The sequence below is a fragment of the Rhinatrema bivittatum genome, chromosome 6 (genome assembly GCF_901001135.1).
Source record: "Rhinatrema bivittatum chromosome 6, aRhiBiv1.1, whole genome shotgun sequence".
NCBI lineage: Eukaryota > Metazoa > Chordata > Amphibia > Gymnophiona > Rhinatrematidae > Rhinatrema > Rhinatrema bivittatum.
This window is the reverse complement of record NC_042620.1, coordinates 35,860,386-35,875,890: the sequence shown is the minus strand read 5'-3', so window position 1 is coordinate 35,875,890 and position 15,505 is coordinate 35,860,386. Positions and strand designations below refer to the sequence as shown.

General features: G+C 44.3%; 1 protein-coding gene across 3 annotated transcripts in view; it reads left to right on the top strand.

Annotated features, from left to right (window-relative positions):
- The window catches only part of ITGB5 (integrin subunit beta 5), a 171,825-nt gene that overhangs the window by 139,395 nt on the left and 16,925 nt on the right, over window positions 1-15,505 (top strand). For all 3 annotated transcript variants that reach the window (XM_029605250.1, XM_029605249.1, XM_029605248.1), the window contains one exon: window positions 11,480-11,702. In XM_029605250.1, the coding sequence (XP_029461110.1) occupies window positions 11,480-11,702 (223 nt within the window). The remainder of the gene's footprint in view (window positions 1-11,479; window positions 11,703-15,505) is intronic.

Here is a 15,505-nt window from a genome sequence, read left to right as displayed (position 1 = left end):
TCCCATTACAAGGACAAAGCGTAGAGAATTTCTCCTTTTAAAACAAAAAGTGATTTCATTAGGTTTTTCCTTCTTTCTACGCTATCCTTGTAAGTGTGAGATCAAAAAAGGGGAATATGAATATGTATTTTTTCACATTGAGCAACTTCAAAAATTTTTAGAGGCTCAACAACCTACTGCATCAACCCCAGTGCCTATTGAAATACCATCTGTAGAGATGTTACAGGGTTCTGAGAATACTGCGTGTGGCTGATAAATATCCAGCTTGATTTATGTAATGCTTGCAAATGTTAATGTGAAGGATTATTTTAGTTTTATATCTCCTAAAACTTTCTTAAATGTTCCTTTATAGTCTCTATTGTTTCTCTTACAAAAATTTTGCTTAAATTCAAATTGCAGGTATACAATATATAATTTGTAACTTTTCAGAAATGGAAAGAAATAAGAAGGATTTAAGTGTATAGCGTTTGAATGTTTCTGTATATTTGGAAAGTGAAAACTCAGAAATAAAGAATTAAAAAAAAAAAAAAAACTAATCCCTTAGCTTCCCCCACCCTCCCGACCCCCCCCCCAAACTTTTTTAAAGTACCTGGTGGTCCAGTGGGGGTCCCGGGAGCGATCTGCCACTCTCGGGCCGTAGGCTGCCACTAATCAAAATGGTGCCGATGGCCCTTTGCCCTTACCACGTGACAGGGGCTATCGGTGCCATTGGCCGGCCCCTGTCACATGGTAGGAGCAATGGCTGGCCCGCGCCATTTTTTAAGATGGTGCCGGCCGTCCATTGCTCCTACCATGTGATGGCCAGTTTTGGGGTTAAAGTTATCCAACTATATGTAGCCTAATAACTTTAGGATAATATATTCAGTGAGTCGCTTATACCACTGAATATATGGGATAAGTTATCCACTAACTTTAGCTGCTTAACTTGTCCATTAACTGCCTTACTTAATATGACCCTTTGTAGGTATATTGTCTGTCTTCAGTATCAGATCTCTTAAGGCCTGGTGCCCGGCTGATGAGGCCACAGAATAGTTTAAAATGAAGCAGCCTCAGTCCAGTTGTTAACCCGGAGAACAGCCAAGCTCCTAAGGATCCATATTGGTCCTTGGTGTCAGGGCACCATCACTGGTTATAGGGATAACCCCCAGGGCATGAGCAGACAAAACTCAGGAACAGGGCCGTGGAGAGCAGGATCTTCTGCCTGATTGACCGTCTCCCCCTCGGGTTGAGCCTTCAGGTTCTGGTGGCCGGCAGGACTTCACTGGAGGTGCTGGGCACAGGGATTAGAAAAGGCAGGGCTGGAGCAGGGACAAGAATACAAGGGTGCCCACAAACCCCAGACACAACAACAACATCCAAGACAAGATGGCCAGCACACACAAGAACCAACTGAGGACGAGAAGGAGACAGGAACAAGGCAAGAACAGAGCAAATGGCAAGACATACCCACAGAGCCAGAAGGCCACAATAAATGGGCCAAGAGCAAACCAAGAATGCAAGGTTAAGAACTATGAAGAGCCATGGCAAGGGCTAAAGTTAGACCCGGGCTAGCGCAGCTTTATAGTACCAATTGTACCCTACCTGCACCTGCTGTTTACTCAGCACAGTTATAGACTTGAATGGGAAACATAAACAAATGAGATAAAACATTTTTTTTCTTTCGTGGCCAGCCTTCATTCCTTTTGGGATTCCACGAATGAAATGAAGATTGACTCATTACCCACTCATGTCAAACAAATGCACATCCCCTAATAAAAGATGAGGTAGGCTTTGGAAACAGGTGTGTGTGTGTGTGTGTGAGAGAGAGAGATGGTAGAATAAACTTAAAAATTCTTCGCAGAGGCTGTTACGGCATGATTCCCAAAAGGAGGGAACTTTAATCCTGCTGTGGCAAATGAAAGTGGATTTATTTCCCTGTACACTCCCAGCATGGAGCTCTTGCCGCTAACAGTCTCTTCTCATCGAGAGGCTCTTGCTAGTTTATCATCCCTCGTCGATGCTCTCTTCATCAGGTGCAGTTAGGTCTTAGGTTATCTGCATGTCATTGAGGGATGATAAACTGACTTTTCCGACCATCATTAATGTATACAAAGAACATGATAGCCAATTTTGCTAACTTATTTTTTGCCTGGCAACTTTCTCTCGTTCCTTTTTGCTTTCAGCTTACTGGGAACCTATCCTAACTGCCCTGTACTGCCCTGAGCCCTTGCTTGCAGCAGCCTGGGTGTTTTCCGTCCCTCTCGTCATCTCATCCAGTCTGGCTGTTGCAGCAGCATTTGTCTTGCTGAGAGCCATGGACCACGTCCTTCGCTCTGGAACATGGTACAAGTGTGCTCGTGGGCTGCTAGTAGGAATCACTGTCCTGTGTCCCCAATCCTGGCTGGCACGAGGAGCAAAAGCCAGGTCTTGGAATCACGGTAACATAATACTATAATAGGTGACGGCAGAAAAAGTCCAGTTGGTCCATCCAGTCTGCCTAATTATTTCGGTTCACATTGCCAGGGATATATCCCAGCTACCGGCCATGGGTGGTGACAGCCAGTAGGATATCACTCCTTATTCAAGACAGGACAATTCTTATTGTTCTCCATCCTCTTGGATATCTGAGCAAGCAGGATCAACTTAAAAAAAATGCACTAACCATCCCTCTTCTTACATTTCCAATTTACGAGGGCACACAGCAATACAAACAGCCAATAACACCAGTGTGACTGTCAGACGAACATCTGGCCTCCTAGGTCACCCGTTGCCTTTCCTGACGGAGCTCCACCGCCATCAACCCGCCCAGTCAGTCTGAGGAGCGTGTAGCCTGCCAGACGGGACCTGGCTTCGAAACATACTTAGGTGTATGGCAGTTCACAGTGCTACCACCAGATCGTCAACCTGCCCTCCTCTTATTTTAATTACCTGTGTACATTGCCTGTGCTAACAAAAGCTTCTTTTTCCTGAGAGTCAGGGAGTTCTGTTGCAACTCATTTGGTAGTGCAAAATCCAAAGAGCTGTGGCTACAAGGGCCGAAGGTATAAAACCTGTCCCACTCTCTCCTCCTCCTACCCACCCTCTCTACAGAAGCAAGGAGGGGGTGAATATCATAGGATTCCTGCTGGCTGGAATGTTGTGTGTCTTTGCAGTAAAGCTTTGATCTGGTTGGGCCTAGCTCTTAGCTGGTTTGCAATAAAAAAGTTTTGTATGGGAAAAACGTTTTGTGGTTACTGTGTTATCCACCTGAACAAGTAGCTAGTCTTTTTGTTGGACTGACTCAATATATCTATGTAGTTTTCAAGAGGGATGCTGCCTTCATCAGGTGCAGTTAGGCCTTAGGTTATCTGCACGTTATTACAGCTCAGTAAAGGAGAGGTGACAGTTAAATTTTACTTTACTTTCCTGAGCTATAACGGTTTATGCAGGCAACCTTATGCCCAGCCGACCTTGTACTATTTAAATCCAGCGTGACGGCGCTGTTTCCTCGCTGAGCTAGTCACAAATATAGTGCGTTAGTCCAGTAAAAAGTTCTCACCTACAACTTGTTTGTTGACCATTAATTCTACATAATGGGAGAAAAAAAAAACTGTTAGTACACATAATTGATGCATATTATTTAGCGCTTTTAACCATGGCTGAAAACACTATAGCAGTGATTCAGTCTCTGTCTGGGCAGAAACGTTGCAAAACTTCACTGATGGGGTCCAGAGTTGAGGGGAAGGTGAAGCATGCGCCTGGTGCCTGTCCTATTGAAGATGACCTCGGTTTCCAAGAGGGTAGAAGTTCAAAAGCGCTAGAAAAATCCCTGCTTAGGCCTGGCTTTCACGCCCTTCCGTGTTGTGTTGACCGCAGTGAGATGGGTAATCCTAGGCTGCGCCAACAGAGAGGTGAATGGAAGCAAGGATGCAAGCCATCCTTCCTTCGCATTTTTTTGTGAAGGTGTCCCATGTGTTGTCGCACGCACACACTGCTGATAAAGGACACAGCTTGCAAGGAGACAAATGTTTATACAAGTAGATTAGAACAGCCTCCTCTCCTCCCCCGCTTGGGTGCTGAGCCCTCCAGACCAGCATGCTGCTCTCACGAGCACCAGCACCGCAAGCAGTTTCAGCACTTTTGGGTCGGCTGTGCTAGATTCGCAATCAAGTTTTGGAAGTGCTTGCAGTGCCGGCATGCCAAGAAGAAGGAGGAGGACTTTTGTAAGCACAGCATAAACAGTTCTCACTGGGAAGGGAACGTTTCCTCTCTTCCAGCTGGTTGTTACTGGTGAAACACCCCCTACCCCCTCCCCACACCAGTAGCGGTGATGTTTCCTAATTTTGGAGCACTTAGCCCGCAGATTAGAACTGGCTGGGTCTAGAAAGGCAACATTTCATCTACGGATGATCATTAAATTTAATGAAAGAGTAAATAATCCAGCAGATATTTGCAGTCTGCAAGAGGAGAATAAAGAAACAGAGATGAGCCTTTTAAGTAGCGGATATGGTTCATTATAAGGTCATGAGCTTAAAGAAACCAAAAACAGTTAAGAAGTTTATGAACTGGGAGAAGACGTTTTAGGAACTTCTGAACTAAAGACAACTTGAGCATTCCGATAGACATCAAAGTGAAAAGAAGGCTGCCCTGTCAGGACCTCAGAAGATTTACGAGCAGTAGGGGAAAGGAGAGAACGCTTCTGCCTACATCTTTGGTAAAACCTCATCTGGAATTTTGGGGTACAGGGGGACATGCAGTTGAGTGGGTTCAAAGAAAACTAACCGAGCTTGCATAGGGATTAGGGGTGCCCAGGCCAAGAAACGTTTCGTTTTATTCCGTTGAGGGGGAAGTTCTCGTCTGAATTCCTTTTCATCAGGGGCTTTTTTTGTTTGTTTGTTTCACAAATAGTGCTCAGTATTCAAAAATAGCGCGCACTGAAAACGAAAGAGGGAAAAGACAGGTGAGGATTTTTACCGTTGTTTCGTGTAAAAAGAACTCGACTGTGTCATTTCAAACGTTAACCTACAGCACCTATATGCAATCCACTTGAAGTGTTTGAAGAAACGGAATAGAAATAAAATAAAAAGCACAACCCGCAGAGAGATTGGAGATTTTAACCTATTTGGAGATCCTGGAGCAGCTTGGGATATTCCTTATTGTAGGCAGAAGATTTGGAGGCAGAGGATAACTTTATGTAAGCATTTAGGAGGACTCATAGAAAGAGGTGGAACTGGTAGAACCAAGAGGCCTTGGAGAAAATTGATGAAGGATATATTTTCTGTAAAACCATAGAGGCTGGGTAAGAAGGCCCTGGGATGGTCTGCCTTTGGATCTAATTGAGGCATCTTCCAGAAGAGAGATTTAAACATAGATGATACATTTTGCTAAGTTGACAGAGATACCAATGTGTGGACCAAAAACAACAGTAGGTGTTCAGGACTCATAGGAGAAAGCTGAAGATGAGGGACAAATGTGTCTGTACCGGGTGTTGCATAACCTTTGCCTTCTCCATTGCAGCACCAACCAGAAATCTGAGAGAAATGTGCAATATACCATTTTAATCAGCATTCAAAATGGAATGAAAGGACACATAATTAATAGTTGATGGGTCCACAGTTAGCTTGCAAAGCAACTTTAAAACGAGCAGGGCAATAGCTTTTTTTTTCTGCTTTTGCTAAAATTTTCAATAATTTTTTGGCTTTCTTGAGACAATTTTAGCGATCAACCTTCATCGAGGTCCATAAAACACTTCTGGGCAGTCTTGCTCCATGTCCTCTGAACCCAGCTTTCGCTTCCACCGAATTTTTCGGCACTCCACTTTTTCATAACAAAGGTTGCTCCAGCATCACGTGCCCCACAGAACGCAATACACTTAATACAGTCAATCTGACACGATTTTTCTCTATCGTACATTCCGGCCATAAATAATAAATTTAAGTAATGTGTAAGGTACTGTTAAATTCCAAATTGAAGGGCCTACAAAATGGTAGAAAACTTATATTAGTGGGATAATCCAGTAGGGCACTGGGGGAAGGCAATGGTTATTCAACACCTGGTACAGTGTGAAGTCATGTAGCAGTCTATTTGCTGCAGTTTATCAAAGGAATGATTTGTAAAATTCATGCCTTGTTCCATTGAGCGTAGTCAGATCAACGTGAAGAGTGTTGTTCCTTGCAAGTAGTATTTTAGTCAAATAAGCCACGTGAAATGGCATTTGCTGGCTTTGTGTCCAGTTATTTTTAAGGAGGGTGAGGCTATGCCTGCCTTGAATTTCCTCTGGTGTCTTCGTTATTTGGTTTCCCTTTTAGATGCATTTTGTACCAAGCAAAAGTGCCTGCAAATGGTTCTTACTGATGAGAGTATAACGTCCATGGCTCAGACCTGCATGGCCTAGTGCCCTCCCAGGTTAACCTTGGGCCCAGTCAAAAAAATCAACTCTTGCCGCGCCAGAATTAATACAGATTAATAAGGCATTCATTTATCATAAAAGAACGTTGAAGGATATGTGCAAAATTATGGTAAATAATTTAGTCCTAACATCCCTCTGGGTTTTAAAACATCTCACAGGGAACTGTGATGTGATTTGAGATGTTTTTATTTATAATAGGCTAGTGTCTGGTCAACTTGAAATGAAGTTATGGGATACTGCTGCCTCTTGAGACATTTTTAATTATGACTGAAATGTTTGCATGACTATATACGTGATTTAACATTTAATCAATGCTTGAAGTCATTGAGTTTAAAATATTGCCCATGGTGTACGTCATCTGTAGCAGCCTATTTAGAAATCTGTTGTCAGATGCAAAGCAGCCTTAGTTGTGACTGAGCAGGATAAAACAGCTGGGCCCACCAAGTAAAAGGAGCAAAATCTGATTTATTTAGTTAGCAGATTTATAAACTGCTTCCCCAGCTTTCAAATCTTTAAACATTTTCTGCCTCAGCACAAAAACAAGTTGCCTTCTTAGTGGTCAAGATAGCTGGGAACCCACAGAGCCAGCATGTGGACTGCCAGGGCCTCCCGCACACACCGTATCTGAACCTGACGACTGGTTTATTCCTATCTGTACTGAGTTCCGAGTGACGTCGTACATCAGCTACAGCCCTTGCCCTAAAGTAAGTCGTCAGTGCAAACTACTGGACTCCAATGACGGGTTGAGGTTCACCACACAAGAGTTCAGTAGTACTCAGCAAGCAAACTATTTCAGCTGCATGGATTCAAGAATCCAGACAGGAAAGTAAACTCTAACCTGCTGGAGTATGCCAAGTCTGAAACAGACGGCACACACCTTTCTTGTGGTTCCGGGACTGTGATCTGTGGGATCTAAAGCTTTTTACACCAGTACCAGAAAATGATAAACTGCTCCTGGGTCAAAAAAGTAAGAGACCCATGATGTAGGGACAAAAGGGACTAGTTCCTAGGGAATGCTCTTGCAAAAAAAAAATACACTCTAAGCTGAAGTTGTTGGTGGGATCAAGCTGCCTTAAGTATTGTTCAAACCTTAGTACTCAGTAGTCCAGAGATGCTTGAGGTTCTGCCGTCTTTCTCATGGCTCAGTACGAAGACTTTAAAGGGAGGACATAATTCTGTATATAAACAATAAAGGTTTGCCAGAATGTGTATGCATTATCAGGTCTTTTCATAATGGCATTTAGCAGAATCATGCTACAGAAGAGCAAAACAAGTTGCTGCCAGACCGCTAGGATACTTTCACTCTTGCTTGTCCATTATCAAATTTATGTCTTGGAGAATGGGAGGGAAGAGAGATTATATCAATCATTTGGTTTGCTAAAGCAATTTTCAAAGGGATTTCCACAATTAAAAAGCATTTTACTGGGGCGGTTTGGAATACTTTACCTATTGGAAGAATCCCTGGGTAATTGGAGGAGACTTTGTTTCTGCTCTTTGTGAGTTATTGCTTGCACCCGCCGTGGTGTGAGTTTGTTACTTTCATGTGAGATTCCTGGTACCGCGACCCTGACGTCAGAGGGTGGAGCCTGACGTGCCCATAAGACTGGCGCTTCACCGGCGCTTGTCGCCGCCAGCACGCCAATGAAGCTGCGCACGACAAAGGGGCGCACTGCTTTGTCCGGCGTCGTCCAGATTAGTGTGGACTGTTACAATTGGTCCGGTCCCTGATTCTTTTGCTATGTTATAAATTTAAATTTGAATTTTTGTTCTTGAAATACTGAACCATCCCATACAGGAGATTATTTAATTTATTATTGGCTTGTATGAGAGAGTTCTTTTAGGTATAGAGATTGTTAAATTAAAAGATTTCCAATTGTTTTAAAAAGTGCCTCATAAAAGAAAAGCTAAGGTTAAGGTCTTTCCAGCTAAACCTAATGCCTTAGCTCAGTAATATAGGGGGTAGCACCCATTGGTGGAACTGTGGGAGGAACATAGTTGTCACCCGGGGAAATATCTCTAAGCCCCCCTGAACCTCGCCAGTTGGTAACAACTTCCTCCCCAAATCTTGCCCAAGTTGCTGGTGGACATGAAGGTATTCCTATCATAGTACCCCAGCCAGCTGGAAAGTTAGGGGAAGCATTGGAGATAGTCAGAACCTCTACTCCAGACTACAGTTTGAATGTAACCCAGGGAGGGAGTGCTCCTATGGGAGGTAACCTATTTGGTATAGGTAGTGAAGAACACAAACAAGGATCTGAAGAAGTGAGGGTAAATCTGAATAGGATTGAAGAACATACAACTGTGTCATTGGAGTCCTTGGTGGACTTAATGAAAAGACTAGCGAATAGTATTCAGGAGCAATCTTTAATTCTTCAGAATGTCTCTAAGAAATTAGATTTTGTTACTCATGATCACCAGAAAATCCTAGCAGAGCAATGTGCACAAATACAAAATCTGGGAGAAGAAGTTAAGGGGTTGAAAGAACTAACCTCAATGTTTGCTCATGAGAAACTGGTAACATCTAGAAAGATGGAATACCTTGAAAATTCTACCAAACATTTAAATGTTCGGATACTTAATTTTCCCAAAATTAAAGAAGAACAATTGCTTATCACCTTTAAGAAATATTTTTAGAAAATTTAAAAATTCTACCAGATACTATACCGGATATTAAAAAATTAATTCAGTTACCATATAAGCAAAATGTTAGTGAGAATAATGTATCAGGGAACGCCATAGACTTTCAAAATTTGACACGTTTTTTAGAGGAATCTCAAGTTGAAATAGTAGCCCGGATTACATTATTAATAACGTTTCAATCTACAGAGGATATGAATATGGTGATGAACGCTTATTTCAAGAACATGGGTAATTTCTTTATGGGTGGTAAGGTAAGGATGTTTCCTGACCTGGCCAGAAATACAAAGGCACGCCGAAAGGTGTTTTTACTTTTAAAGCCTGAAACTCTTGCGGTGGGGGCTACAATGATTATAAAATATCCGTGCAAACGTGTTCTAAAATTTCAAGGGACAACAAATATTTTCTTTGAAGTTCATCAGTTGAAAGATTTCCTGAGTGCGAAAGCTAGGTCTTGATTGATGGAAATGTGAATAGAGGTAAATTGATAATAGGCCGGAATCATACAGTATTACTATTTAGTAGGGATGTGAATCGGGCTTCTGACGATTGACAATATCGTACGATATTTTCAAAATTGTCAGAAATCGGGGGCTCCCCCAAAACGATAGGAAAACCCCACGAAATTGTTTGTGGGGGTTCTCTTATCGTTTTGGGGGAGGGAGGGAAAAATGGCACACTAAAATAACCCCTAAACCTACCCTGACCTTTTAAAACTAATCCCTTAGCTTCCCCCACCCTCCCGACCCCCCAAAAACATTTTACAGGTACCTGGTGGTCCAGTGGGGGTCCCGGGAGCGATCTCCCGCTCCTGGGCCGTCGGCTGCCACTAATTAAAATGGTGCCGATGGCCCTTTGCCCTTAGCATGTCACAGGGTATCCGTGCCATTGGCCGGCCCCTGTCACATGGTAGGAGCACTGGATGGCCCCGGCCATCCAGTGCTCCTACCATGTGACAGGGTATGGATACCATTTCACATGGTAAGGGCAAAGGCCATCGGCGCCACTTTTATTAGTGGCAGCCGACGGCCCGAGAGCAGGAGATCGCTCCCGGGACCCCCACTGGACCACCAGGTACCTGTAAAAAGTTTTTGGGGGGGTCGGGAGGGTGGGGGAAGCTAAGGGATTAGTTTTAAAGGGTCGGGGTGGGTTTTTTGTTTATTGGCTTGGGCACAGCCGATAAACAAAACTGCGATCGAGCCGGACGAAAATAAAAACACGATGTGAATCGGAAGCGGAATCAGAACCGATTCCGGTTCCGATTCACATCTCTACTATTTAGTTATGGTTTCCTTATAACTTTTCTCCAATTATTTACAATCTCCTGTAAGTTACCTCTTTGATGGATTAGCAGTTTGTGACATACATGGATAGAAGGGAAAATCTTGTAATATTTTATAATGATTTGATGATTATGTTTTTTCTGCTGGTTATGATCTATCTATTGTATGTATATCAAAGGCTATGATATTTCATTTACAAAGTTTTAATTTTCTTTGTAAAAAATTTTGAAAAAATAATAAAGAGAAAAAAAAAAAAAAGCATTTTACTTGCGTAAATTGCCCGTATGCCTGCCCTGTTATGTGCATCATTCCATATGGTGCGTTCTGTTACCCAGATTGCAGTGCAAGAATTTCTGGGTTGGGGATGGTTCTGGGGAGAAAACTACGCACAGAGTTTTGGATTTTAAAAACTATGCACAGCGTTTTGGCTGGAAAAAATTGTCTGCCCCAAAAAAAGCGGATGCAGGTCTCTGCGGATAACTTTCCCTGGGGCACGTGCATGCTTTCCCTTTCAAAAAAAAAAAACTCTCAGAATTTGCAGCAGTGTGATCAGCTTGAAAATTGCGCCCACGAACCATAGACGAGACTGGCATAGGATGATTTTTTTTTTCCCCCCCCCAAGCATTTAATCGGCATCGTTTCTGTTCAGATGTCTGTAAACTGAAGTCTTGTGGGAATAGATTTATTTATTTATTTATTTATTTATTTATTTAAAAACTTTTCCATACCGTCGCTAAGTTATATACCATCACAACGGTTTACAAATAGGCACATAGACTAAGGTAAGTAAATGTAGGATATCGTACATTCTAACAGGTGCCAATAAAGTTCGGTTACAATTTCATAAATAAAATCATTATTTGAGTAATGTTGGTCACGTCCAGGTATATTATTGAGTTACATTCGCTTTGAGATATTACTTCTTAAATGTAGGATTGAGTAAATTCATTCTCATCTGCATTGAGTAAATTCATTCTCATCTGCATTACCCTGTATTTTCATTCTCTACCCTCCACACTCTTTAGTGAAGGCTTTTTTAAAGAGCCATGTTTTTAGATTTTTCTTAAAAGTTTTGAGATTATTCTGTAATCTGAGTTCGGGGGGCATTGTGTTCCATAGTATGGGCCCAGCCAATGATAAAGCCCTTTCTCTCACTTGGGTTAACGGCGTCATTTGCATTCATTTTGTCTAGGTCACGGAGAGTGCGTTTGCGGAGAGTGCAAGTGCCATCCTGGTTTTATCGGCGACAACTGTAACTGCTCGACAGAGACGGACCGGTGCATCTCCAACGACGGGCAGATGTGCAGTGGCAAGGGCAGCTGCGTGTGCGGGAGCTGCCAATGCACTCAACCGGGAGCCTTTGGCGAGACCTGCGAGAAGTGTCCCACGTGCCCCGACGCCTGTAGTGTTAAAAGGTAGGCACTGCGTTGAGTTTCCCCCTACAGTACCGTACTAATGGAAGGAGCCTTGTGTTACAGTCGTTCTTCCACATGGCTATTATCCAGAATGATCACCAGGCATAGCCAAAGGACATTTTTAAACTGTCCTGGTTTTTTTTTTTGGTTTTTTTTGACACACTCGGATTAGCTTTGCAACTTCCTCACGTGGTCAGTCTGAGGTTTGCAGTAGCAGTCTGTGGGAAAAACTGAAAATAGAGAAGCTCTGTTTTACAGGATATTACTTTGCTTGAGTATTTAAGTCCATTTGACATTCTGTTGGCAGATGCAGTAACAGTCCAGTCAGCAGGAAATTTATATCTGTTGGAATATGTTGGAATTATGAGCAATTGGTTGGGTTTGGAGCTCTTTTGTTTCTGGCTTATTTTATTTTGCTGACTTGCCTTCCAGGGTTCTGTTTCGTAATTGCAGCTATAACCAGGAACTTGGAATTGTTTTAGCTTTAAAATTAAAAATTAGATTTGCTAAGGTTTTAGAGTGACCTCTGGTTAACAGAGGTGACCTCACGGGCCGGCCAGGTGACGTGGTGCTGATTCTGTGCACTGCCATGCAGAGGACTTGGGTTCAGTTGCTGGATCGAGTCCTCCACTCCCCAGGCTGACTCCCACACAGCCCCCCCGGATTCAGGGTCCACGATTGCCTGTGACAGGTCGTGGGTTCCCCTGCAATTGTTACCTGTACTCAGAGGTGACATTTCAAACAGAGATGTGTTCGCATATAACCAGAACCCAGGTGGGACCTGGGCGATAGCCTGCGAGGGAGTCGGTTGCACTACTGGATGGACCGGGAAATGGGAAAGGAAGGGGAAGGGGAAGCTCAGAGAGGACGGGGGCAGGGGGGAGCGTAGCAGAAAAACAAAACAAGCTCATGTCTTCGGTCTTTACTGAGGACTTTCAGAAGTTGCGCTTGGAAAAAGCATCCGTAGAAAATGCAGGCACAGATCACCGCAGGTGCTTTACCCTTGGGCAGTCCTGCTTTCGATTTGAGAATAGGTGCAAAGTTCGTGGGGGAAAGGTACCCCTGCAGACGTTGTAGCAATGCTGGCGACATGAGAAATGCACCCCAGCCCCCATTGGACTGTTTGCTTGCTGTAAACCACTCTGGGTTGATCTTTGTTCTTGCAAGGTGATCTGTAAGTGCATCGGCTCTGAACTCCCTTCCTTTCCTCCTTGTCTTTCCCTCCTGTCCCTATTTACCAGCTCATTTGCATATTTATTAAAGCCCCCTGAACCTAATGACCAGAATGCACACTGCACTGGAAGCTCTGGTCTTCAGAAGCATCGGCTAACTCCGGTATTCAAATTTAAGTGAGCTGTTTGAACACCTATTATATGCTGATATGTCACGAACGCTCGGCGTGGATCGGTGGTTCTCAACCTTTTTTTTCTCTCGGGACGCACTTGGTAGATGATGCTCACATGCGTGACCCCACCGGGGCTAAATTCAAACATGTACTCTGCATCCACAGGAATCCCACGACCACCCAATAATAGGTGCGTTACAGAACTAGGATATTTCCCCGAACAAGTCACATACAGAACAGATATTTTGACACTGGTATCATTTCGGTATCACAAAAAAAACCTTCTCTCTACTACCAGGCACATTATAAAATTCAAAAGCTTAAAAAGAAATGCTCAGCACATGTGTAGCAAACCTGCCATAGCATAACAGCACTAACTCTGAGGACTCAAACAGCGATAGTCCTACCAATGAAAAGGCAGCAGTGCAGCACCAGTGCATGTCCTGTTGAGAAAACACAACAAATAAGATTGATACAAATGCCTACATGCTAGTAAAATACCTCATCTCGGTCACACACCCAGAACAGGCCTTCAACCAAGTACAGAAAAACCACAAATTATAAATATGGAGACCGAAACTGGAACGGAAAACCAAAAAAAGCCACTCTGCATGCAGTGCGAACCTGGAGGAATCGAAACAGAAATATATTTTCTCCTACACTAAGCAAAATACAAAGACAGAAGAAATGCACGTTCCCAAAACTCTTGCATCCTGTCACTCTCCCTCCAGGCTCCCATCATCCCTCGTTTCTCCCAATTATTCCATTTCAGTCATCCCCTCACACATCTCTGTCCAGCATTCCCGACCCCCAAATCCTCTTCCCTGTGCTCTCTCTCTCTCTCCCCTGCTCAACTCTCCCTACCCCTTCCTCCCCCTCCCCCTGTCCAACTACCCTGATTCCCTGTTTCTCACCCCTTCCTGCTCAACAGCCCCCCACATTCCCTCTCTCTCTCCCACCTCCCCGCCCAGCATCTCCAGCCTTCTTTGCCTCCCCTCCCCCATAGGGTGAAGAGAACATCAGCAGCATCACTTCCAGGCCCAGCGGGGTGGGGGGAAATAATGTCAGTGTCCCATCGGACCCAGAAGAGCAGGCGTTGGCAGTGTGGCGCTTTGATCTGGGTGAATGAGGAGACAGCCTCCCAACTGAGCCAGAAAAAAGGAGAAGGAGGCAAGAGTAGAGAAGCCAAGCAACTCCCACCCGGGCTGAGGAGGGAGAGATCAGCCTCCTCCTGGCCCTGCGACACACCTCCCAGGACCTGTCCCGGCACACCTGCTGCTGTGGATACCCTGAGATTCAGGCCTGCTTGCAGCTTCTGAGGACCAGAGCCGGCTGCCCTGATACGATGCTTAGATTTCCCTCTTTAGGAAGGAATTTTCGAATAGCCCGCGTAGTTGCAAAGGTCCTACATACTTTTACCATACACATGCGCGCTCGCGTGCACACACACACACACACGCGCGCGCGCACACATATACGCACACAGACACACGCGCGCACACACATATACGCACGCACACACATATACACACGCGCGCACACACACACACACACATATACGCACGCACACACACGCACATATACGCATACACACACACACATATACGCACGCACGCACACACACACACGCACGCACGCACACACACATATGCACGCACACACATACGCACACGCATGCACACACACGCGCACACGCACACACACACACATATACACACGCGCGCACACATACGCACGCACACACACATACGCACACACATACCCACACACGCACACACATACCCACACACGCACACGCATGCACACACACGCGCGCACACACACACATATACGCACACGCGCGCACACACACACACACATATACACACGCGCGCACGCACGCACACACACACACTTGCCTACCTCGTCCAGGTTTGCTTTGGCAGCCTCTTCCTTTTTCTTTCTCACCTATACACAAAGAGATGATGTTTGTGGATTTTTGCTTCGCTGCCTTTTAGCATGTGGTTGGGAACAAGGGCGCTTGGCTGCCTGGCTGCCTTTTGATTTCCCGTTTTTGCATTTAGTGGGTGAAATTTTGCATTCAGTAGCTTTTCAACCCTTTGGGGCAGATATGTCAAACGTTCTAGGCAGCTAACATAAGAAATACGTTTTAGGACCCTGGAATTAAGGACTTTTTCAGCCCAAAACGTAGGCACCTCAGTTTGCCTGAAAATTCCTAAAACTGTGCTTCCAGGAAGGGGTAACCTGCACAGGAGAGTGGCTGTGACTGGAAAGTGAATTAACCCCTGGCTACCCATAAAATGGCGGGTACGATGTAAGACCCTGTCCCTCAGTCATAAATTATTTTAAAAAAACCTTTCCCCGCGGATCTCCACAGTGCTACATTTGTACCCCACTTTGCGTGAATTAATATCTGAAATCAAGGATTTCTTGAAGTTCCCTTTGTACCTCAAGCTCG